The sequence below is a fragment of the Condylura cristata genome, unplaced genomic scaffold, assembly GCF_000260355.1.
Source record: "Condylura cristata isolate star-nosed mole 26May11 unplaced genomic scaffold, ConCri1.0 scaffold00031, whole genome shotgun sequence".
Lineage (NCBI taxonomy): Eukaryota > Metazoa > Chordata > Mammalia > Eulipotyphla > Talpidae > Condylura > Condylura cristata.
In genome coordinates, this window is record NW_004567132.1 from 25,776,157 (window position 1) to 25,802,614 (window position 26,458).

At 44.3% G+C, this 26,458-nt stretch overlaps 1 protein-coding gene across 1 annotated transcript; it reads left to right on the plus strand.

Moving 5' to 3' along the window:
- The first annotated feature begins 886 nt into the window (after positions 1-886).
- On the plus strand, positions 887-26,458 carry RPIA (ribose 5-phosphate isomerase A). The gene is made up of 9 exons (XM_004691620.2): positions 887-1,174; positions 7,292-7,352; positions 8,707-8,762; positions 15,551-15,610; positions 18,804-18,868; positions 19,999-20,067; positions 21,052-21,193; positions 22,652-22,751; positions 26,145-26,458. The coding sequence occupies exons 1-9, from the start codon at positions 890-892 to the stop codon at positions 26,240-26,242; spliced, it is 936 nt and encodes a 311-aa protein (XP_004691677.1). The 5' UTR covers positions 887-889; the 3' UTR covers positions 26,243-26,458.

Here is a 26,458-nt window from a genome sequence, read left to right on the forward strand (position 1 = left end):
AGAGTGGCCCATAGGGGTGTCTTGTGGAGTAGGGAGGCCTGGAGTTTGGAGATGAGTTCATGGGAAGACATGAGGAATTCCAACATGGGCAAGCACATGGGTCCTATTTAAGAACCTCCAAACAGTTGGTACTGCTGTGAACGGCATTTGTTTTTCTAGGCCTTTAATCGTGACCAGTGAGACTCTTCTCAGGCATGCTCTCTATACTTCATGATACTTTATAGTTAAAGGTTAAAAAAAAAAAAGTCAAGTTCAACAAACAGTCCTTATCAGACAACAAAGACTGCGGTATCTTCCGGTCTATTCTGAGGTCAGGATCCATCAGGACGAAGCATCAACTTTTTAAATGCAAGAAAACGTTCAAAGCTGGGAGGTTGTGAAACTTTTAGAACTGTATCTTAAACTCCAAAGGGCGCCACAGCTCACACTGCATTTTCCTGGGAAGAGTCTCGAGACGTCACTTGCAAGAAGGCCGCCATGTCTACAGACTACCCTGCGCTCCTGTTCGTCGTCACATTCTTACTTGAGGGGAAACACGAACAGGGGGCGGGGTCTCTAACCCAAGTAGGGGCAGACCAAAAAGAAAAGAAAAAAATTCCTGGGATCCACCCAAGCGCGACGGGAACACTGCTCCTTGGCCTAGGGAGCCGCCACTACTTGGGCGGTACTGACGACGCAAAAGCCAGTTGCCGACAATTTGTGAACCTAGACACCAAGCATTGTGGGCTTCGTAGTTCAACCTAGGATACAGCTTCAGGCTATCTAAGCTCTAGAACTACATTTCCCAGCAAGACCCGCGTTTCACTGGGCGCGGGTCGTGTGCGTAAAGACCAGACTTCCGGAGGAGACGGGGGCGGGGCTGTGGCGGAGGTTGGAGAGAGGCGTCGGGATGCAGCGCCCGGGGCCCTTCAGCACCCTCTACGGGCGGGTCCTGGCCCCGCTGCCCGGGCGGGCCGGGGGCGCGGCCTCTGGTGGAGGCGGGAACCGTTGGGGCGTCCCGGGTTCCCACGTGCAGCCTCCTGGGTGTTCACAGTCCGGTACCTACGGCAGCACTAGTAGTACAAGCACTAGCAGCGGGGACGCGAACAGTGTCTTCCCGGCTCCTTCCACGATGTCCAAGGCTGAGGAGGCCAAGAAGCTGGCGGGCCGCGCGGCGGTGGAGAACCACGTTAAAGTGAGCAGCTCCGGGTGTGGGGTGTGCTTGTGCTTTGCAAGATGGGCTCGGGTTGTGCGCTCTGGGCGCTACCGGGGAGCGCCTAATTCCTCGAAGGGCAGGGGTTGCGTGAGAGCGGAGTGTGCGCACTTAGTGCGGCTTTAAACCCCCTTCCTCTCTACTCCTTAAAAAGTCTTTTAGATGTAGGATCAGTTGGGGGCTGAGACTCCTAGAAGGTGAGCTTTATAAAGGCTCCTTGTCTAGCTGGATAACAGTATGCAAAGTGGAATCTGGTGGTATCTGTGTTTAGAGTGGGGCTGGAAGGTACTTGCCGTGTGGCTTCCTTGTCAGCTAATGCACATGGGTGAGTTTGGGGGCTGCTGAAAGGTCTTCCCTTTCTTTACCGTCCTGGGAAGCCTCTGAGGAACCGACTTGAAGATTGCTTTGAAATTTCACTCCAAGGAGTTTTTTTTCAGCTTAGCGTGCATCCTCTCTTTAGTGTATCCTCCTGACAGTCAAAGAAGACCCAAGCTTTACTTTACACCTCCTGCCTTTGACAGGGTCGGGTGGACTCTGGAAGTGTGGAGGTTGCTGTTCTTTGAAGTTTGGAGGTGTGGAGATGAGTCTCTTAGTCTGTGAGCTCTAAGATCGTCACCAGCTTGTTTGTTAAACATCTGGTGTGGTGCTGTTAGCCGAGTCTCTTCACTTGACTGGATTTAGTGGCCAATTATCTTAATTATAGTACTCTGGGAGCCAAATGGAATATCTCAGCCCTTAGGTGGAATTTTCTTAGCTTTATTGGCGTTTGTCTTTGTTCCCTTAGGGAAGTGTAGCTCTTTACATTTGGCAATTCTTTACTGTGCAAAATTATTCTGTGTAGCTAGATGAATTTTGATCCTCAAATTGCTTGGTTAAGTGGGTGGGGCGAGTGCCTTTGTAACCTGTGGCTCAGCATATTGTGTAGAAGGAATAGCTCAGGACCCTCCACGCCCTCAGGACTCCTGTTGTATTGCCCTGCCACAGGTTCCACCACTGCCGTGTTCTGGTGTGACATGTTCCAAGTGGTAGAATTCATACAGGTAATATAAGATGTGTATTCTAGCTCTACATTTGGGAATTAGTGGCTTAGCTGCAAAACTGGGATAATAGGATAACATTTCCAAATCCTTGAAAATAAAGTGAATAGTTAATGGGACAGGTTAATGAAATCTATACAGGCCCATATCCTGATTTTCATTATTTACTTTCATTAATATTTTGTGGCACAAATCTCTTTGACCTTTGCATTATTATGGATTCGGTTAAATAAAAATCTACAAGTCCCTGCCCTAGGCTAGAGTCCAAGATACAGGATTACAGCCACATTATTCTATGAAATTACCAGACAATTCTGGAGAGATGTGCATTGGTCTTTGGGGGCACCTCACTCCAACCTTAGTTGCATCCCTTTCCCCTACCAAGCTCTCCTGAGATGCAACACTACTTGGATGCTGTATTTTTTGCTCTTTCACGTTGACTTAATCATTTTATTTGTTTACCCAGTATTTATTGAGTGCCCAGTCTGTATCAGGCCCTTGGTATGGCCAGAAATGTGGCTACAGGTGGTAGGAGGTGAGTCAGATTTTGGGAACAGGATAACTAACTCAAATCCATATGCTTATTGAGCATAATCATCATGTGCCTAATTGAAGGCTTAGCTGCTCACTTTAGGGAGTATCTTTTGCCTCATATAAGACTGTTTTCCTTTAGTACTTTGTGTCTGAAATTGCTTACTCACTTGTGTAAGTTTATCCCGGTAGGTTTTGTGCCAGGTCCTGTTGATTCCACCTTTGGAATGTTCTCAGAGCTGACTCTTCCCTTTGACTGACCGTGCTTTCTTTTAGGCTCTCTCCACAACCAGGGGGTTGCAGCTGCCCTCTGCCTGTCTTCCAAGTGATATGTGCTGTTTTCTGAATGCTCTTACACTGTGGCCCTCAGGGGGCCTCATCCAAACCTCTTAACACATCTGTAGCAGCTGCTGAGAACTAGGTACTGGACCTGGGATGTACAGAGAAGAGGCTGTGCTGCTCGTCCTGAAGCCCACAGCCTCGTTTCCTCCTATGCTTCTCCTATATTGCAGAGCACTGGAAAAGTCAGACTGCTGCTAGATTGTACTAGATTGTGCGTTTTAACATTATTACCTTTGACCTCGAAGGCTCTTCCTTTTCCTCTGTCTTTGCCTGATAAGTCATATGTACTTCAGGGTTTGGTTCAAAGGCCATTTCTTTCTTTCAGTTTTTCGTAACTTCCTAAGGAAGATTTCTCCTCTTAAATTTTGTACCACTTTATACTTCTTGGGTGCTTTGTGCTGGTGCCTTATGTTTTAGTCATCTTTGTCTCTCCCATCCCTCTAAGGGGTAAGCTCCTGCTTGCTTGATTGTTCACCTTCTCCATTCAGTGTTAGTCAGAGTTGTACCCGTCTGATAAGTGTTAGTTGAATTGTGTGGAAGGTGGGCACGGATATAGAGGTTATGGGGTTATTGGTGACCCTTTGTTTAGAATCTTGGGAGTGTAAGGTTTCTAGTTCCCTGGCCCATTGGTGTTCTGCTTCAGTATGGAGCATACATCCAAGCCTGGGTGATTTGGAGATTTGGAGAGATCTCAGTTAAATCCTTTGGGTAGGTACCCTGGGCTCAGAGCTGCCTGTTTCTGGTAGTCCTGCGCTCAGGGTGAGTACTACCAGGGCTGTGCTCTCCTGAAAGTTAATAGCCCCCATGTTATTTGGAAAGTGGACTTGGCTTGAAGAAGTCGGTGGGCATGCTTTCCAGTTGGTCAGTAGCAGTATTTTCAGTTATCCCACTAGATAAGGTGAGTGAAAGTCTGATATTGCACATATGGCATGTGGTTTCATTAGAGGGGTCTGCTTCTCCAGCACTGCCAACTTAGCTGCCTTTGTTGGGTCACCTCACAGGCAGCCTTTGGGTACCTCTGGCTTTGACTAGGACACTGATTCCTGGCCAGTCATTTGACTCCAAGGTATAGCAGGGCCACGTGGTTCAAGAGCTCTGGACCTGGCAGAACCTAGCACTTCCTAGCCTCCTCCAAAACCTGAGGGAGCCTTACACAGTGTGTCTGACTCACCCAAGTTCATCGTGTGCCACGAGCCTGCTGGGTGACATGAGTGTCTGGCCAAGTGTGGTAATGAGGAGTCAGGCACTTAAATTACAATACAGCTAGAACTCTCAGCTTCAGCTCAGGTGTTAAGCTTGGGTTGAGCCTACCCAGGCATTAATAAGTCAAGGGGTTTTCTCATGTGAGATCTTTACATGTTCAAATATAAAGTCAATGTGAATGTGCTTGTGCTGTAATCTACATGTTCTGAAGACTTTGCTTTTCAGATTTGCCCAGGTAGCGAAAGGACTGTTGCACCCACTGCTTTTGATCTCAGGTGGATCCCTCACCTAACAGAGCTTGGTGCCGAGTGCCATTGCTATATTTGGTAACTTTGGAACCAGGAACTGTTAAGAGTGGTATCTGTTAGGGCGGGAGCACTGAGGTTGGTGTGTAACGCCCTCTGTAGGTTGGAGCGGCTCAGCTTGCAGTGGGGACATTAGCTTTTGGTTTGTTCCTCTTTGTAACTCTGTTGGCCATTCTTTCCAGTCTTTTTTGAGCTGTAGTCTCACTTTGGGAAGGACCTGTCTGACAAGGGGCCCACGGGACATTTTGGGTATTCCTGTGGCCATTGCAAGGTTTTGGCTTTATCTCCCAGTTTGTCCCAAGGGGCCTTCAGGACTTTTCTTTCTGAATGAAAGGTTTCCTTATGGGTTTCCCCTTGCCAGTTGAGTTGTTAATCACTTACTGAAACTCTTAAGGCATTTGGAGTGAAATGTTTTAACAGATTGAACTTCTGCAAGTTGCTTCTTCAAAGTGAGATTGTGTAGAGGGGTTATTTCTGTTGCCCAAAGATGGTCTTTACAAAGCTAAACTCCTGGTAATTATGCAGATAATAAAGTAAACATGAAATATTTTGTTTAACTCAGAAAATTAAGGAGGGAACTGGAAAAGATGTTGCAAACTGTTACAGGAAAACCCAAAGAATAGTAAATCTATGACCTGGGAAGAAATGTGAAAATAAATACATGCTATCTTTAGGATAATAGTTTGCCATTTTTATGGACAAGAATTGTTTACACTGCTAACAGTTTTCTATAAGCTTCTCTACAGAATTATGAAATGGCCTAGTCATGACAAAGGCATACACCCAGGTAGGATCAGATAATGACTTGAGATAGTAGCCTTTCATTGACAGGACTTTCAGATAATCTCGCACATTCCTGAGTCTTAAATTTTTCCTTACAGTGTTGAATTAATGGCTAAAGTGAGTATAATGGAATCTCAAGGTCACTGGGCTTGATTGTGAGATTTTACTTATGTTAACATTTTAAATCTTCTTGGTAGGTACTTAATGGTATGGTTGGTAGCTGTTGCTTTGGTTTTCAGCTCTTTTGCCTGAGATTGGCAGGTGGATTGCCTCCAGGGAGTTGCTTAGGAAGTCAGTACCCAATAAGTTCCTCACTGTATACACGCATCTTCTTTTGCTGTTTGTGGTTTAACTGACCTGGGTTGGACTCCTGCTCCACCCCTGGTCTACTCATAGGTACCCTCCCCCTTTCCTAAGGTAGCATCACTGCGTGTGACTCCTGTTCCTTGGCGTTTGTACTCAGGAAATACTCTACATTTATTACAAATCCTTCCTCTTGCGGATGAAGACTGTTTCTCATGTTGTTCTTCCCATATTTTCTGAAGCAGGCTTGTGTACAAACTGTGCACCAACTGGACAGATCTGATGTAGCATGTTATTTCATGGTTGTGTCAGACGCTCACCTCTTCCACTCACACTGAGAGAGCTCTAGGTGGTGGGCCTAATGTGTTCCTGAGGTTCCCTGTGATGTCACCAACCTGCGATTGGTCTTCTTACTTCTGGATGTTACGTTTGCGTTAAGCCAAAACCTCTGCTCTCTGCTGTTAGGGTGTGCCACGTTCTGTTGCTTTTTCTTGGCCTTTTCCTTCCTTTTCTGTTGCAGAAAAGAAACTGAATTTCCAGATACAGAACTGAGCTTCCCCCTCACCCCCAGTTTTGTGGGTTTTGCCAGGAATGTTTCAGAGCTCATGTGCAGGCCATGTTTGTGAAACTGACTATACGGTGTAAGTAAGCCATACTGATTGTCTGACAGGATGTAGGGAGTTTAGTTGAAATAAATCCATAGGCCCAAGGTGGGATTGCTTATGTTAAATCCTCACACTGAAGCTAACTTATCCTTACCAGTCGTCCGGAAATGGTATCCTAATCCAGTCAATCAGGACTCATCCAACCAGTGTGGTATGAGTGAGATGATCTCACTCATGGCCTGATAGACCCCTGCCATGCCCCTAAAAGAACATGGCCTTAGAATAACAACCCCCTTTTTTTTTTGCCTAGTATAAGATATTGTTGTTCCTACTCCCTTCGTATTACAAAATTCATTTTGTACAGTTTCTTTCTGCTAGATTGGATGCTGCCTGATTTGAATGGATTTATGCTCAGATAAACAGCATTTTTAATTTGCCTCATTATCGTTCAGTAGGAAGAACTGGTGATGTCAGTGTCAGAAGTAAAAGGAGAGTATCTCTGCTGATAAACTGCCACTGGGCACAAGGATAAAATAATTTTGAGCCCCACGTTGGTGAACTGCTGGTCCTAATGCAGTTGACCCTTGAGCAACTCGGGTTAGGGTTGGTGCCCCATTTCTATTCCTGCCTCATGGTAAGAAATCCACATCACTGCAAATAGGCTAATATTAACCGGTAGCCTTACAGATGATAAACAGCACATGTTTTGTATGTTATATGCATCATATACAGTCTTTTTATAATAAAGCTTGACAAGAAAGTTATTTAAGAAATAATAAGAGAAAATACATTTATAGTACTGTACTGTGTTTATCCAGGCTGTGTAAGTTTTAGTTGTCTGTTTATAAGAACATCTGTAGAAGTGGGCTGTCGCAGTTCAGGCCTCTGTTACTCCAGGGTCCACTGTAATTTTATAACTCTAGGAAGTTGGCTGAAGAAGGAGTAAGAGATGGTGTTAAGTTTTGCTTTTTACTCCCCTTTTCTTGGCAGAATAACCAAGTACTGGGAATTGGAAGTGGTTCTACAATTGTCCATGCGGTGCAGCGAATTGGTATGTTCTTGGGCTCTCCACTGGGTATTTTGTGTGGATGGTGGGGAGATGTGTAAGTGGGGTACTGGCTTGGTCCCTGCCTAGGTGACTCCATTGGCATGGAGTTGGGGAGACTGCCTGCTTTAAGAGAGGGATTTTTCAGATGTGTCTTCATGCATTACCACAGGTTTGTTTACTCTTGTGAGCTGATGGGGAAGAGCTCAATTTTAAGTATCATAGGGCCCATGTTTGTGCAACCTCTCCAAAGCCTGTGGCTTCCTTGGGTACTCTAAGGCTAACAAATCAAGCTCAGCACAGGCTTGCCCTGCCCAAGACTCTGGGGTGGTTATGAGTTTCCCAGATTGATGACTGCCTTCTGTCAGTGCTGACTTCATTCAGATTGGGGAGTCTGAGTGCTTAGCAGAGTCTCAGGAATTGTCAGCTCAGGTGGCCGCTCAACAGGTTTTACTGCCTTGCTGTTTGTTGAGAACAAAGCCCAGAGGAGGGACTTGCTGGAATGCAGATCTCTTCTAGGTGCCAAGGGGCAGTGCTCAGGAGACAAAGTCCAGGAATACTTGGCCTTTAAGGAGTGGTTGTAGTGGTGGTGTGAGCTTCTGGAGCCTTCTTATTGGCCTAACAAGGGCTTCAGTATTGCACACCTTTCTACTTTAGCCCTGAGTGTGTGCAGGATTTCAGGGCAAAGGAATAACTATGGATTTCATAATAGGGGCCTCCAAGTTTCTGAAATTGCACATCTAGTGATTGAAAATATACGAAATTTTAATGACAACTTTTTTTTTTTTTTAATTAAGCTTTCCTGAAAAGTACAACTCCAAAATGAGTGAATAAACATTCTTTAACTGCCCTCTTCGGCCTACATACGATAATATTTTTCTACTGAAAGTCAAAATCAAGCTCTAGCTTTTCCCTATAAAAGCCAGCATAGGGAAGTAGTTAAAGACTATGGAACTAGACTGCCTCTCCCACCCGATAGCTGTGCACTAATCCAGTTACAGTACATCTCTGTGCCTCCGTTTCCTCATGTGTGTAATGGATATAACAACTTATTTTAGGGTTGTTAGGTTTGAAATAGTTCCTGTGTACAAAGTTCTTTGAATATCGTCAGGCACGTACTAACAACAAACAATGCCATTGCTTTCTGTGAGACCCTAAGCCTCCTCAGGCGTTCCAGTGTTCCTGTCTTGTGTAATATGTGATGTATGCTCACCAACTTCCTACCAAGGGTAGGGACACAGAAGGAGAGGAAGCTGTCAGTGAACTGTCCTTTTCTCTTGGATTTGAGTGAATGTACACAAACAAGAAAAATAGAGTGAAAAGAATGAAAAAATAACCAACACAACTTTTGTCTCCACAGCTGAACGAGTCAAACAAGAAAATCTGAACCTTGTCTGTATTCCCACTTCCTTTCAGGTATGTCTTTTTTTCTTTTTTTTTTTCTTTTTTGCATCTTGATAGTTGCTGCTGAATCTTCTAGGTCCCTGAGGACATGGAAGTGTGGCTTTGAGTTGTGCATCAGGATGGTTCTAGGTGGGAGTTTATTTACTGGTGATTGATTGCTGCTCAGAAGTGTGGTTTTAGATGCATTCACTTATTCACCCAGTGCCTGCTTGCATCCATCTTGGCACTAGGCATGATGAAGCGTGTAAGATGGTTGTGTCTCTTGTGGAATTTTATCTCCATTTTTAGATTGAAAAACAGGCTAAAGGGTATCAAGTGATGTGTCAGTAATGTAAGTGCAGTATTTTGAGTTCATGTCAAATGTTTGCATTATAAAATGAAAGAAAAGGGAAGGGTGGATTTTGAAAGAGGAAGGAGAGAGGAGCTCAGATAGCCCCACCCCAACCCTCATCTGATCATTGAGGGCAGGGGTTTGTCGGGGATGTTTTGTGAACTGGGGTAAAGGATGTGGAGACTGGGGCTTAGTTTTGGACAATGGGGTATTAGAAATCTTAACTAGGCCTGGGGACTAAAGCCCTGCCACCTGGAGTGAACTCTGGTGAAGGAAGACAGTGGTTGAAGGGGCCTTGAGGTTCTAGGTAAACCAGGTATGTGTCCCAGCTTGCCAGAGTAGGGGTGGTGGAGGGATTCCAGGTAAGCAGGATAGTGTGTTAGAGTAGGGCATGCAGTCACAGCTACTTTGAAGTTAAGTTTCTTGGGGACTCCCAGGGGCCTGAAGATAATACTGAAATTTCTGCTTCATACTAGAAAATGAGTTGTTTTACATCGCCCTCTTCTTGCCTTGAAATCCTGTTGTCCTGAGGAGGTGCTTGCGAATTTGGAATGAGTATGATAGGTTCTCTTGGTTTTTGAAAAGCTTAGTGTCTAATTTTGCCAAGTGACTTAATCATTTAGTATTTTTACTTCTTATTTAATGAATTAATTGATATTGGCGCATATTTCTAATTAGCTATATGTACACATGGATTGAAGAGTCAAATCATTCTTATTTTTAAATAAAACTAACCACTACACCCTTTTTCCACCACGCTTGACAACATTTTTTAGATAGACAGGCTTTGAAAATTTATTGGGGCCTCCCTGGTGGCATAAGAGTTAAATATCAGCAGTCACTGCCAGGGCTTGATTTCAGTCCCTAGCCAGGGAGCTAACCCACATATGACGCAGCAGACCATTCCTCTCTCTCCTGCTGCTCCCCGCAGCAGTGTATTTCAGTAGATCCACCTAGTCTGCTCCCCGCTCTGTGTCTGGTGAATCCTCTCACTGCCCCCACACCTGTGACCTACACCCCAGATATTCTATACAAAAATAAATAAATGATTTTAAAAAAAAGCCAACTTTTAATTTATCAGATTTTTGTTTTACTGTCCTTGGAGTAAACCTGTTTTCCTTGCTAAATAAAGTTTTTTTTTTTTTTTTCAACTTTAGGTAGTAACTCTACACTGACTAGATGGCTAGAAGAGGAACATTTGGTTATCTTTTACCTCCTTGCTTCCACAGTTTACACACATAACTTCTCTCTCAACCTTCTAGTACAACTATATTTTGGTAATTGTTAATACCAAACAGAATTTTAACATGTAGCTGAACTATATAATGTCCTGTGATGACTCCTCTCTACCTGTCTTATCTTTGCATAAGTTAGTAAATGTTAACTTTGATTTTTCATTTACTCGGTGGTCTGTGAGCTACTTTCTAATCCAGCCCCAGGCTTTACCAGAGGGGAAAGTCTTACTTCTTTACAACATGGTGGGTATTCTGCTCCATCAGTTTCTTCTTTTCAGACAAGTCTTTCTGAGTCTTTGGGATTGGTCAGGCTGTCGTGGCTACACTGGGCTGATGTCTCAAGTCCCCTTCCCAGTCAAGACATTTCTTTCTCCTTTCTCCTGTTTTGAATCAAACTGTTTCTTGGTTCTGTTTTCCTATACCAACTTTTGTTTTGTTTTTATTTTTTTTTTTAAAGATTTATTTATTTTGTGCATACAGAACTGGGGTACAGGCCAGAGGCTCAAGGGCGGTGAGAGGCTTCACCAGAGACAGAGTGGGGAACAGAACAGGCAGATCAACGAAGTACACTGCTGAGGGTAGCAGCGGGCGGGTCAGGAGAGGTCTGCCGCGCCATGTCACCTCTGGGGCAGGCGGGAATCAAACTCATGAGGAAGCGGCTTTAGATTCTCATGTTGTGCTTTTAACCCGCTGCGCCACCAGGAAGGGCCTGTTTTTAATTTTTTTTAAGATTTATTTATTTATGCATACAGAATTGGGTACAGGCCAGAGGGGCAGGGGCGGTGAGAGGCTTCACCAGAGACAGAGTGGGGAGCAGAACAGGCAGATCCACAAAGTGCTCCGCTGGGGGAGCAGCGGGTGAGACAGAGGCTTCCTGTGCCATGTGGGTCACCCTCTGGGGGGGGATCCAACTCGTGTTGCAGTGGCTGCAGACGGCTTCACAGTGCTCTGCTTTAACCTGTTGCGCCACCAGGGGGGGCCCTGTTTTGTTTTCTTTTTAGTTTTGAAGCACATCCTTCAGGTAGATGGGACACACATTTTTGTTGACACTTTAGATGTCTGAAATGTCTTTATTTTAGTCTCTCCGAGTCACTTTACTTAGTAGATAATTCTGCATTGTTCTTGGTGCTTTTGCTCTGATTTATTCTTTTGTATTTTCAGCTTTGTTTTTTCCTAACCTGTTTGTTGAGCTTGCTTTGCTCTCATTTTTCATTTTCATATTTTCTTTGCTCTCATAGTTTCAGATAACTTTTTTCCTCCAACATTTTTTGGTTTTGTTTTATGGATTTACTTTTTTCTCACCTCCCTGAGGTCTTACTGGTGATTTTAAGAGAGCACTCGTTTACAGCATTTCATGTGATGCAGAACCATAGGACCATACCTGCTAAAATGCATGTTACCATTCTACACACCACCAAGGCACCCACAGCCTTCCACGATAGTCCATTGTGCCCTCTCTCTCTCTTTCCCCCTCCCCCTTTGTAGTCTTGATTCCATGATTTTCTAGTGTTGTTCGCTTGTTTTAATCTGCCCCATTATTTTGTTTCTTTACATTTTACATATAAATGATACCATCTGGTTTTTGTCTTTCCCCTGCCTTGCTTTGCGTAGCATTGACCCTTCCAGATTCCATCCATGTTGCAAGAGCTCAACTTTTTTTTTATAGCTGAGTAGTATTCCCCTGTATATATACCAGATTTTTTAAAATCCAAGAAATACCTTTGACTATGGGCTTGATTGTATGACTTGTTTTGTCAATAAAGTGTGACCAAATGGTATGCAGAAGCTTGAAAAGTGCTTTTGCATTGAGTTTGGCCCTCTTGATCCTAAAAGCACTGAGCGACCATGTGAACAAGCCCAGGCTAATCTTCTGGGGGATGGCTCCAAGTGTGTGAGTGAGACCTTCCAACACCGACCAGCCCAAATCAGTCTTCCCAGTTAATCCATGGACTCAGAAGTTGCAATAAATAGTCCTCCTTTACAGCTCTGCGTTTGGGAGTAACTGCTATGCTGCAGGAACTCACGGGAGCAGTACTCTAGTCTGGAACTGCCTGGCAGCCCCGTCCTGACACCTGCTATTTGACTTTCTCCAGAGAGTAAACATGCTGGTTTGGAAGTAGTGGAGAAGGATATGTAGATGTAACAGTTTCTTAAATAAATAGCTTTCTAGCCCATCTTCTTTTTATTCCTGCTGTCATGTCCACTTCCTAAAGTTCACAGTGCCACTGAGTCCTGAACTTTTGGGGAGGGTCTTTGTTTTTATTTTGATTACTTTTTCATTTTCTCCAATAGTGGATTTGTATTTCTGTTTCTTATTTCTGCCATTTGCCACTGCCCAACACAGGCCCAACTTTAAAAGTTGCTCTTTCTCCTCTTTTTGATTTTGTAGCTTTAGAGAGGCTTTTAGGAAGAGCTGAACTAAATACAGGTGTTCAAATTATCATTACTTAGGAGTTTGATCTTGTGTGTTTAAGATTGTTTGCTCTGAACCTACATCTGTTGAGTGGCGGTTGTCAGTAACTGTGTGTGCAGAATGGGAAATGGCTACCACTGCTGGTTCCTTAGGTGAGGAGTCATTCACAGGTGTTCAGAGTTGCTGGTTTTTTTCCCATCATGCCCAAAGTATTAAATTTAATACTCTGCATTAAATTTAACCAGATGCAGTCTCCTGAAATGATTGAAAGAAAAACAGAAATATTTGATACCCTCCTGTTAACATAGGTAAACCTATAGGGTTTTGGAGGAGTTTTGTAGATTTTCCTTTTAAATAAAGTTAAGAGCTTTTAAAAGAAGGGGGAAAAGGCATTTGAAAGTCAGATCTGGTATAAGCCCTAAGTAAACTGTAGTGTTTATTGCTTACTCTGGCTCTTGGTATATGTCCTTAGGAGGTTAATGGGAAAATGCAGTTTCAGATTTCATTGTGAAAGATGGCACCCTTACTTAGCTTGCCCCATCCACTGCCTGTAATCACAAGTGGCATCGGGGCACCAGCTATTGGACTGAAAGAAAGGCTTTGTTTCCTGCTCTTTTTTATTTTTTCTTCCCCCAGAAGCAGAGGCTGGTCCTTCTGTTTCCTGTACTTCAAAGAGCTAGAAGAGGGAAACTATGGGGTATTTGCTCCACACCCTCAGGAAATCCCTTAGCTTGTGAGCTTGGAGTAACTTGGTGTCAAAAAGATTGTGCTTTCAATCTGAGACTGTCAGTGCTACTGAGCCAGTGACAGGCAATATTCCAGGCTAGGACGGTTGTGTTGAATTCAGTATAGTCATTTTATAGGGTTTCTGTAACAACAACAACAACAACAAAAAATCACATAACTGAGTGACTTACAAAACAGAAACTTACTGTCTCTGAGTTTTGCAAACTGGACAGTCCCAGATCAACTTGTCGATTCTGTTGGAGACTGTGAAATAAACCAGACTAATCAAACTTTGGTGTTTTTTTGGCTTTGGCTTGGCTTTGGGTTCATTTCCCTGATCTCTCTCTTTCCTGTTCGAGGTATTTTCCTTTCCTTGGTTTCATCTGTCTTGGTGTCCAAGTTTCCCCATCTGAGGATACAGTCATGTTGGACTAGGGCTCACCCTCTGAGGTGAGCCAGACTGTATTTGCAGGATTAGAACGCCAGTTTGTCTTTCCTTAGGGCAACACCTCTCTGCCCATAACACCCAGGCAAGGTGAAGCCCATGCCACTTGTGATTATGATTGTTCTGTATGCGCAGGGCTGTCAGCAAGGGACTGGTGAGTAATCCAGGCAGAACGGGGAGAGAGTTGGAGAGCCTGTTGATGGAAGGACTCCTTTGCTTAAGGGATTGGGGGCACTTTCTGGAAAGGTTGACAATTGAGTTGGGCCTGAGAGACATTATTGGCAGGAGGCACGGGACATTTCAGGCAGAGGAGGAAATGCCAAGACCTCAGAGGACTCTAGAAAAGTAATTATTGTTAATAGCATTATTAGTGTCACATTATGTGTGATAAAAGAAGGGAGAGGAAGAGGAGGTAGAGAGAGAAGGGAGGGGCTGGGGGGTAGAGTCAGGCTAGAGCTCCCCACTATTCCTCACCCTTCTCCTTATGCCCCCACCCACACACAACCTTCAGCACTGTCCTCTGCATCCCTTCTGCTGTCCCACAGACCCACCCTGAGCCCTGTGGGTGGGGATCACTGCCTAATCCTGGAGGCTGCATTTCAGACATTCCCACTATTGTTTTACTCCCTGGGTCTCAAGTGCTACTTCTGAAGAAATTTGGGAGCTGAGATCAAATCCAGCCATATTATTTTTGTTTTCTCCTTTCATTATATATTTTACTTTAATAAGAACAGTCATTTTTTTTTAACTTGCTTTTCCAGTCAGTTTATTTTAACTTTTTATTATGAAAAACTTCAAAAAGAATAAAGAACAATATAATAAAATCCATATACCTATCTAAGTTTCAACAATTATCAGTTCATGGGCAATTTTATCTGTACCCCAGTCTCTACCTCAGTTACTTTGAAAGACATCCCAGGCATCGTATAGTTTCTCCTTTTACATAGTATAGTTTCTTTTTAAATTGAAGTAACATTGCATTGTATAGGTTTTGGTAGACATAGTGTAATTTCATTGTATGTATTTTAGTATGTCTTTCTGAAAAATAGGGAGATATTTAAACATCTCCACAATACTAAAAAATTACTATAATCTTGAATAGCATTCAATAAACAATCTGCTATTGTTTTATCCCTTAAAAACTATTTTCTATAGTTTGTTTGAATCAGGATCCAAATAAAGCCAGTTATTGCAAATTCCAGAGTTTTGGTTTTATTCCTAGGGTCTTGGGAGATTGCATCTGAAAATTGACACTGTCTTTTCATACATCTCCAGCTTTTTATAGTTGAGAAAACTTACCAGAGATCACTTGACTAGTTTATTAACGATTAGAACTGAGACCTAGTTTATTAATGATTAGAACTGAGATCTTCTGGTACCTTTTCTGCTTTTCACTTTAAGTAGAAAATATATTCAAGACATGCCTTCAGGAAAAGTTTTCTATTTTTGGGTTCCCTCATTCAGGCCCAGGAGGTGGTGATGACCGGGTGACAGTAGAGTAACCTGGTGACACTCTCCTGCCATTAACCACAGGGGAGGGTGTGAGACAGGGTCAGGGTATTAAAGTCAGCAGTGTGAGCTTCCCAGGAATCCTCATGATGCTTCCACTTGTTCTGCTTTGATGCGAAGTGCTCTTTCCTGTTCCCCTAGGCCCGCCAGCTTATCCTGCAGTATGGCTTAACTCTCAGTGACCTGGACCGACACCCAGAGGTGAGAGTGGGGCTGTTATGTCCTCCCTTCTCTTTATGGCTGTCCCTTGTTCGTGGGCTATGGATGTCACATTGAGTTGGGAGAAAGGTCATTTAGTTATGTTATCTTTTTTTCCTGGAATCTGGATTATTAAACATGACTAAAGTGACAAGTGGAAAGGTTGTTAGTGTCTAGTGCAGTCCTGGGTGTGTATCTGTGGGTTGGGAACAGGAATTGGACGAGCCCAGGCTGCTTTCATGGCTTCCTGGGGTCCTTGTGCAGAGGTGTAAGGGTGAGCCTGCTCACAGAGCTTACCTGTAAGTGAAAGGAAGAAATGATCATCTGAGACAGCCAACAACATTAAGAGATTAAAGTGCCATTTTATGGTGAAAGGATCAAACACTTCCAGAGGAGACTGAAAGTCCATGAGGGTTAGTAGCTCATAGTGAGCACTTACCAAGCCCTCACTAGGTACTTACTGTTGTGCCAAGTGCCATGTTCATCTCCAAGTCTTGAGATGCTACCATTATCGCATCTCACAGGTGTGAAAAAGTCACAGAGAAGATGAACCATTTGCCTAAAGCCATGCATTTGGTAAGCGGTAGAGCCTGAGTCTGAAGTTAGTACTTCTGCCTCTAGACAAGTTCTCCTTAGAAAGGTTTTGCTGGAAGAGGCAATGTTTCAGTGAAGCTCTGAAATTTAGGTGGCAGAGGCAGGAAATTACATTCTAGAGGCGTTAGATGAATTTCTAGGCAACCACGTGGGCATATGTGCTCAGTGCCCGGACCAGCTGGGTGATTAGTGAGAGGCTGAGTGAGAGGATTGTGTTGATGCATGGTGGGGGAGGGGAGAACACCATGCTGGATGGAAGAGTGAAGCAGGGTTACAGCACCTTCAAAACCTACTGGGAGTGCGGGGCTTGATGGTGGTCTGGTAACTATGTCATCATGGTATACACATGGGCCTTGAGGAGTTAGTAGGACTAACAAGTAGAATTACTGGGAGATTTGTGTGGGCAGAGCCAGGACACAGGCTGAATCAGCTGTGAGCAGAGTAAGCCTGGCACCCAGACAGAAAAGGTCACCACTTTCCCAGGCCTCAGCATTACCATGGTACAGCCCTGCCCTTGGGCTAACCTGGGGGGCCTAAGGAGGGGAGGGGGAAGCAGTGCAGGCTGTAAATGCAGACAGTGGGTCTATTACAGGGCAGGGAGGGGGGCCACCACTGAACCCCCAAACCTGCCCGGTCTAAATAGGTTCTGCCATCTACTGCATCAAGACAAAACATAAGACTTTAAAGAAAAGGAACTTTAATACAGTGAGTATACAATATGGAAGACAAAGAGTATAATTTCTAAATCAAACACCTAAAGTTACCCATCCCCTCGTGGGCAAAAGTCCACCCAAAAGGGTTTGGTTCAAAGCAAGGTCTAAAAGCCCATCACAGACTTAAAGCATTTTCTGGCCGGGACCCATAGAAAAGGGTCAGAAATGACAGCCAAGTCTGGGAGGAAAAGAGCACAATCAAAATCAATATAAACACTGCCATAGTCAACCTCCCTTGGGTCTCTCACCCACATCTCTTTCAACCAGTCCAGGGCCAAGAAACAAGCACGGTCTCTGCATCACATGCTTGCTGCTCCATGTCTCTTCCTCAGGTCTCCTGGCTCTCCATCCTGCTTCCTTCCTCCTCCTGGGTGGGGCAGGGAACCTGGAACTTCCCCTTTTCTTGGGGACTACCCTGCTACAGGTCCATCCATAAAAGAATGGACAATGGGCACCCAATGAAGCATTCTAGGATTCAGCACCTAGCAAGCAACTTCGGATTTCAGCTTGAATCGAATTTGTATCCTAAAGTCTTTTATCCTTCTGAGCTTTTTTTAATGCTGCTGTTTTAAAAATCCACATTTGAATCTCCCATATTGTCCTTGTGTAACAGGGTGGTCCCCAGGAAAAGGGGAGGTTCCAGGTTCCCTGCCCCACCCAGAAGGAGGGTGGAGCTGAGCAGGGAGAAGAATAATCTGGAGAGGAGACTGAAGAGGATGGAAGTAGAGTAGGGAGCCAGAAGGAGACCTGAGGGAGGCACATGGAACAGAGAGACATGTGAAGAAGCTTTCTTGTTTCTTGGTCCTGCACTGGGTGAAACAGATGCAGGTGAGAGACTTGTGTGGTGGTCAACTGTGGCAGTGTTTCTCTTGATTTTGATTTTTGTCCTTTTCATCCCAGACTTGTTGGCCATTTCTGACCCTTTTTTATGGGTCTCTGCCAGCAGTTGCTCTAGACTTGTGGTGGGCTTTCAGATCTTGCTTTGGGCCTTTTGGGTGGACTTTTACCTACAAGGGGATGGGTAATTTTGGGTGTTAGATTTAGAAACTGTATTCTTCATATTTGCTAGATTGCACAGATTGTATTAAAAGCTCTTTCCATTAAAAGTCTTAACATGTTTTGTCTTGATGTGGTGGATGGCAGAACCTATTTAGAGCAGGCAGGTTTGAGGGTTCATGGGTGCCCTTCTCCCTGCCTTGTAACAGATTTGGTGCCCAAGCCCTGCCATGAAACACAGGCAGAGTACCAGGAGTGATGGGAAATACCTACTTTCCTTGATTTTGAATTTTGAAAGATGATTGAACCCAGCTACTTTAGGAGCTGGCGGTAGAGTTTTTTGATAAGGAAGTATGCAAAACTCAGGTGTTTGGTAGAGTTATTAGTGGGGGTGCCTCAGTTCTGGTAATTTCCAGTTCTGATCACATCAGACATGTCAACTTTATACTTTAATTTCTGTCTGCTCAAAGTTGCCCGTGTTTTGGCCTTGTTAGTACAAACTTCTGCATCACTCTTTGTTTTTTTTCTTTAATGTTCTCCAACTTCCCCCAGTGAAAATTTAATACAAATTTAATAGATACCTCTATGTCTGTTCTTGGGGGTGATACCACTCATATTTGAATTATGTACTGTCAGTAATTCCAGTTTGTTCACAAGAAGCCCATCAATGGGAAAAGAGTATAATGTCACGTGCATGAGCTGAACCCAGCCCTGTATTTTTTCTACTGGTGACTCCAGCAGAAGAACTCGACCTTTCAGAATCTTAGCTTCTTGATTTGTTAAATGGGAATAAATGTACATACCTATCAGAGCACCTGAGGGTCTGGTGTTCAGGGTTAGCACAGTGTCCTCAGAAGCCTTAGTGGTTGTTATACTTCTCCCCGCCATCACAGATTGACCTCGCCATCGATGGTGCTGATGAAGTAGATGCTGACCTCAATCTCATCAAGGGCGGTGGGTGAGTGTTGTGGGAACTTTCTCGTTAAAGGGTTTCTGCCACTTAATCCTTAGCAAAGCAGAATGGAATACAGAACAAATTACTGCTGTGACTTGTACTTGAGATTGTCATGAGGATGCTGATACATGTGGCCATAGAGCCAGCCTGTTGTTCCTGCTGCAGGTCACAGTCTTCATTGAGCTTATTCATTCTAACAGGTTCTCTTTGCATTCTACTGGTTCAAACTTTAAATCTAGCCTGACATTACTAGGACTAGGTTGTTAGGTCTGAAGGCCTCAGTATGTGATCTTGAGTGTTGATTTGGGCAAGTAGAGAATGATGAATGGAGAAAGGTGAAATCCTGTTGTTTCTTACATTCAGGCAGAACTGGAATATCACAATTTTTAAAAAAAAATCTCATGTGCTCTCTCCATTACCTCAGACTGTCAATATCCCCTAGGGCAAGTTGTTCAAGACTTGTCCTTCTCAAGTTATAGAGAAGCATATGTGCGAAGCTCACATCCGCTCACTGGTATCCTGGATGGCACTGGGCCCAGCTGGACTGGGGACGGTTTTCCATTTTCCACATTTCTTCTAGACACATATTGATGCTCCCACAGTCTCATTACTATAAGCAACATGTCTTAGTCAGCTTGGGCTACTAATTAAATAACATCGACTGGATGGTTTAAACAATAGAAACTTATAAATGAGAAATTCTCCCAGTTCTGAAAGTTAGAACGTCAAGATCAAGGTGTCAACAGGGAGGTTTCTGTGAGGACTCTTTCTGGCTAACAGGCAGTCATCTTCTCCTCACTATCCTCATGTGGCAGCGGGAGGCTTGCAGCAAGTGACTCTCTGATGTCTCTCTCTATAAGCATTTGAGTCCTATCAGATCAGCCTTAATAAACCTTGTTGATCTCTTCCTCAGAGGCCCCAACTCCAAATACAGTTACTTTGGAGGGGTTTACTGAATTTAGGAGGGGTTCACTCCATTGTATAACATGGTGGCTTAGATATGTCCCTTCAAGGATTTAAAATAGAATTTCTCTTAAAGTGCCAGAATGAAATGGATTTGGGTTTCCTGTATCTGACCTTAGTTCCCTGCGTTTTTCTTAATCCTGTGTTTATTTGTTTCTTCTCATCTCCAGAGGCTGCTTGACCCAGGAGAAAATTGTGGCTGGCTATGCTAGTCGCTTCATTGTCATTGCTGATTTCAGGTACAGTGCCCTGTGTTCTGAAATGTCTGATGGAGACAGATTAGACCCCAGAACTCATCTCCATTTTATAGAGGAGGAAATAAAGGAAGGGATTATATGACTTCTTTTTTAAGATTTATTTATACAAGAACTGGGGTGTAGGCCATAGGTGAGGGGCTCGAGAGAATGCAACAGAGTGGGGAGCAGAAAAGGTGAATTTATTGAGGGACACTGCTGAGTGGGGAGTAGCAGGCAAGACAGGAGACATCTGCTGAGCCATGTGGGTCAGCTCCCTGGCTGGGGATCGAACTCATACCACAGTGGCTGGTGATAGCTTGGTAGTGCTGAAACTTTAACCCCTGTGCCACCAGAGAGACCCCTGTATAACCTTTTGAGACTTTCTGATGCTTAGGGATTAAAGCTATCTTTTGTTTTGCTTCATACTGAAGACAGATGTTTCTATTTCATGTGTCCACAGGGAGGAGGAGGCAGTATCCTGTCACCCTTGTTAATAGAGCATGTCTTCACATATCACTCATTTGACCCTCACAGGGAACCTCAGCAAGCAGGATGAACCCTGCCACAGGCAGTGACTCAGCATGCCCTCTGAGGTCAGGGATTGCCACACGGGAGGCTTGTGTTAGGGACGCTCTTTGAGCAGACTTGGATTCTCCTTCAGGAAGTCCAGCAGAATGTACTTGTGCTGGCTGAGCATGTTAATTAAAAAATGTATTTGCTTATAAAATAGCTGTAGGAAGAAAGTAAACACTGTAGGGAAAAAAATAAATACCTGTATATTCACAAGCTGAACACACAGATTGTAAGATTTACTTCGGATTCTTTTTTCAAAGGAAAACACAGCCAGTATATTTAAAACCCTGTACACTTGTCCCTCCTTGCTCCCTGGACCCTCTCACTGTATGTAGTTAACCCCGTTCCCGAATTTGGTGTTTATCTGTACTGTTGAGCATCTTTACATTGATTGTTCTTTTGTACTCTTTCTAGGAAAGATTCAAAGAACCTTGGGGATCAGTGGCACAAGGGAATCCCTATCGAGGTCATCCCAATGGCCTATGTTCCAGTGAGCCGAGCTGTGACTCAGAAGTTTGGGGGTGAAATTGAACTTCGAATGGCCGTCAACAAGGCAGTATGTGACTGGGAAGTCTCTGGAGGGCACTTTAGAGACTCAGTGTGCTTGTCTGCCTTTCTGGCTCACATAGGCCCTCTGCACCTAGATTGCATAGTCAGCTTTTATTTACTTCCTTTTAAATGGGTTGTTTATTTGTAGAGTGCTGGCTTTATTTCTATATTCAGACTTAACGCAGTGCACATCCTCTGTGCCAGTGTGGGAATGAGAATGACTGTTTTTCTGTCCCTTGGGGTCCGGTTTACCTTGGGTGCTCTAGTCTTTGTACCTAAGGCCTGGACCATTCCAGTGAACAGCCCTAAATGCTGCTTTGTTGTATACCTCCTCCCCACCCCTCTTCCTGCAGAAGATTTTTTTAGGCTTCATGTTACTACTTTCTTTTTTCCTCACCTCTTCTCATTTTGTGGCTAAATGGAGCAAGTAGAATATCTTAGGGCTTTTGAACTCTTCTTTAGAAATATTACTTAGATGCATAGCCCAAATGGAGCTAAAGTTGGTTGCACAGAAGTTTGTTTTTCTTACACTGAAGCAAAATGAATTAATCCAAAAACCAATTTTGGTTATAGGTATAACTATATAAAAAGTTGAGAAAATACAGAAAGCAAATTACTTGTAACTCTACCGCATGGACTTTTATTTTAATGTGTTTTTGTCCCAGTGTCTTCTGATTGTTAAATCACAGTCCTAACTGTAGTGGTTGTACAGAGCTCTGACTCCTTTGTAACTGAAATGCCAGAAGAGGGTGGAGGTTCTCTTTCACAGCTGGAGATACTGTAGACAGGCACCTTGCATACTGCTCTGAGGCACTCCTAAGTGAGCTCCTGTACCTTCTTGACTGGTTTGCAGGGGAGTTCTAGTTTTCCTGCCTGGACTGTAGTGTTCTGCCAACATTTGTGATCCTAAGTGCTTGCATCTACCCAGAGCCATTGTTTAATTTTGGATTGATTCACTAAAACTACCTCCTGCCTGTTTGACATAGCACCCCACCCTGCTTCTTGTCTTTATGTTGGACTGCCTGATCAGTGGAAGTACTGGGTGAAATAGCATTACTCAGGTTTACATTGTTGAAAGCATTTACTGTAAAGCTGTGAAAATTTTGTGCCATGTTGATAGGCTTTTTTTTTACTACTAGAATTAGTCCTCCATGGTACATGCATGGCCTGTATTGGCTGTACATAAGCTGCTTTATGAAGTATGTATCATTGTCCTTTTGCACTTGAGGTACCTTAGGGTCACAGGGATTAATTGTCCTGTGAGATCTGTACCTGTGTGGCATCAAGACTCATATCCTGACTCCAGAGCTCCTTCGTAGCACTACCTTCTAGAAAGCAGGTAGTGAGGCAGGTGTACTGGTTGGGGTGGGTTAATTCAGATACTTGTTTTTGGTTGTCTCTTCCACTGCCCCTCTCTGCCTACCTGTATCTATGTCCTTGGTCACTGTGGAAAACTGTCTTCTAGGGTCCTGTGGTGACAGACAATGGGAACTTTATCCTGGACTGGAAGTTTGACCGGGTGCACAAGTGGAGTGAAGTGAACACAACCATCAAAATGATCCCAGGTAACATGAGTGGAGGTTACCGAGCAGACGTGTCTCCCTGGCTGCAGCAGGCATGGACAGGGGTTTTTGCAGACTTGGTTAGGAAGAAGACTTTCCTTTATATGATGTTTGGGGTTTCTAACTTGTGCACATTTACCTTTTCCTCCAAAATAGGTATGGCTTACTTAGCAGCTTTGTTGTTTTCATGTTGCACGACCCACTTCCATTGGGATAAGCCTGGAGCGGGTAGTGTCAGAGGGGGCTTACCTTGAAATACGCTCACCCTCTGTGCATTGAGCCCTTCCTTCCAGGAGCTCAACTGCAATTCCTTTGACTAGGGTCAGTGACTCAGTGCACCCACGTTCACTAGGCACATACCACAGGCAGGTAGCTGTGCCACAAGTAGGCAGTGGTTCCATGTGGAATCTGTTCCGGAGAGTTGACGTAAATCTGGGAAAATTGTGTGTGGCCATGTAGAAGCCGGTGAATAAGATGGAGTGTGCTCAGTTCTAGTGGAGTGCAAGGAGACTAGGGTGCAAAGTGTTGCTTCTTTTGGAATGTGGGGAATTCCCTTAGTGGGGAGAGGTGCTTTTTGACCTGTGCATCAGTCTAACATAACCCAGATAATTCTTTCTGTGCTTAAAATGTGTCATTGAGCTCATTTAATGAGATAGATATAGAAGAAGGCACTGACTGAGAAAGGTTAAATGATTCACACAATGGCTGCAGCACCACAATAGAAGCCTTGGTTGTCTGCTTCTAGACCCTAACGTTTTAGTCCTTATTTCCTTGAGAACCATGTTGAAGAATTGTGTGACATGTGCGTTTGGAGCAGTGGAGAGCTTCAGTTGCAGCTGATAACCAGGGAATGATGGGGCCCTGGATGGAAGACAGTGCAGAGTTAAGTTCTCAGTCCAGACTGGGACTAGAAGGGATTAGAAGAAGACAGTCTTATGATAATTGTATAAGATAGTTACTAAGATTCTTAACTGGGAACATTCCATGATGTGGAGCAGACGAGAGTGGCTAATGGGGGAAGTGAGGCCAGGTGAGCAGTAGTGGCTAAGAGTAGGTTGTGCCACAGGCTAAGGATCCTAACTGATCTCTGCTCTGTCAGTGCAACCTCTGAGCAGCTTGTAAACATCTCTGTATCTTAGTTTCTTCCTCTACAGAAGAGGCTAATTCTAGTACTCCCTCATTGGGTTGTTGGGAGGGTGCATAGGGTCTTCACTGTTAACATATGCTAGGCTGGAAGTTACCCATGTGCGCCAGGTAAAGAGCTAATTCCTTTCGTTTGTTATTTCAGTCTTCTGTTGACAATCTTTTTGTCAGATTTAAGTCAGAAAAGGCAAGTTGAGTTATTTTACTCTCACTTTGTGTCATATTTTTAGTGGAAGAATTAAAGAGCCAAGAAAGCAGGAAGAAGATGAAACATAGAGGTCGCTATTTTCAGAGTGCAAAATTTGCCCCTAATGATGATTCAGACAGACCCAGGGGCCGGTAGGAAGCAGCTCACCGCTGTGGCGCTGTTCCTCTGGTGGACTTCTCACAGTGCCCACTAGGTAGCTCTGTTGCGCCTCTTCAGACCTTCCTTGGCTTATTGAGACAATGAGATGTCCTTGTGAGGAAATTTCTCCCACACTTTGCCCTCTGCCTGTCAGCAGAGGCTGTATCCCAAGGTAGGTCAGAGAGGCTTGGTATCTGTCAGTACAGAGCCACCAGAATCACCAGTATGCATTGCTTGCTTCCTAGCCTCATCCATTGTGGTATTTGCTGCTGGAGGAAGATAAGGAAGGAGAAGCACAGCACGATTCCTGTCTATATCTGTCATTCTGCTCTTGGCCCATACACATTGGTGTATGTGTGGACACTTAAGGGACAGCTGACCGGCGCATGACTGGTCACTCCCTTGTATGTCCTGTTGGGTTCCACCCAGAGCAGAGAGACTGCGAAAGCTTCAAAGCTAGTGGAAGAGTATCTATTATATCTGTATGTGTGTGGGGGAAAAGTGAATTGTTTCTACTCTTGACCGACTACCATCTACTCATTTAAGATTTCTTTTTGCATATAAGAACTGGGCTATCCTCTGCAGGGGCAGAGGATTCACCAGAGACAGAGTGGGGAGCAGAACAGGTGGATCTAATGAAATAAACTGCTGAGGGGAACAGCAGGTGAGACAGGAGAAGTCTGCTCTGCCAAGTGGGTCACTTCTCTGGCCAGGGATATTGAGACAGTGGGTGCCAAGACTGAACTCCTTGTGCCACCAGGGAGGCCCCTACCATCTACTCTTGATGGAGGTTTCTAGTGTTTAGCTGTTAGGGGAAGTGCTGCTGTGACCATTTTTTTTTTTTTTTAAAGATTTATTTGTGTTTATTTGTGCTTACAGAATTGGGGTATAGGCCAGACATGTGGTGGGTGAGGGGGTTCACCAGAGACAGAGTGGGGAGCAGAACAGGCAGATTGACAAAGTACACTGCTGAGAGGAGCAGCAGGTGGGTCAGGAGAGGTCTGCCACACCATTTGGGTCAGCCCCCTGGCTAGGGATTGAACTCATGCTGCAGTGGCTTCGGAGAGCTTTATAATGCGGTGCTTTAACCTATTGCACCACCAGGGAGAGCCAGTGACCATTCTTGTACATGTCTTGGTGGCCATTCCTGTGCTTAGCAGTTGTGTCTAGCACCATTGCCTGGTCATCAGGAATGAGCATGTTCAGCTTTAGAAGATGTAACATTTTCCATAGAAGCTTTGCTAGTTTGACTCCTATCAATGCGTGGGAATGTTTGTATCCCAGTCAAATATCATTGTATTCATTCTGGTGAGTGTGCAGTTGTGTCTTATAGTTGTAATTTGCATTCCCATTTCACTAATTGATTTGAACACCATTTTTAATGTTTATTGGCCATTTTGAATAGCCTCATTTCAGAAGCAGCTCTTTAAATCCTTTACCCAATTTCTACTAGGCTGTTTTCTTACTGGTTTGGAGACTTGTTTTTTATTTTGATGTGGCCCTTTGTTGGGTTTATTATGCATTGCAGATATCTAAGTGCACTTTGGGGAAGAACTAAGGCAGATCGTATGACCCCGAATAACTGGGTGAGGGTGATCTAGAGTAGTAGTGGAGGACATCATTGAAAAGACAGCTTGTCCTCTGATACCCCTATAGCATCCCAAGATGCCTTCTCCAGACAATGATGTGAGCAAAGGCCCTGAGGCAGGAACAGGCTCCAGTGAGTGTGGCAGGGGGGAATGGGTTTGCTGGGAAAAGTAAAAAGAATCTCCTTTCACTGTTAGGCAAGAGGGAGAGGCTGGAGATTTGTCCAGTGCTGCCAGTGTCTTTGCTTGTACCGGCCCCGTCCTGTGATCACTGACTCTCGCCTTGGGAAACTGAAACGTAGCCCTTCCTTTGTTCTGCAGGTGTGGTGGATACGGGCCTGTTCATCAACATGGCTGAGAGAGTCTACTTCGGGATGCAGGATGGCTCGGTGAACATGAGGGAGAAGCCCTTCTGCTGACTGCAGGCTGGCATGTGCGCCTTGGCGTCCCGCCCGTGGCCAGGTGGACGTGCCTCTCAGGAGCCTTTGCCTTAACGTGTCTGTGCCAGGTGACGCCTGGCGGGGGCCGGTTTGGGGGGCTAAATCTAGTCTTATGAAGTATTATTATTGTCTTTTTAAAAAGAGAAATATAGACATATATATTTTTACTATTAAAATACTCATTTTTTTTTTATG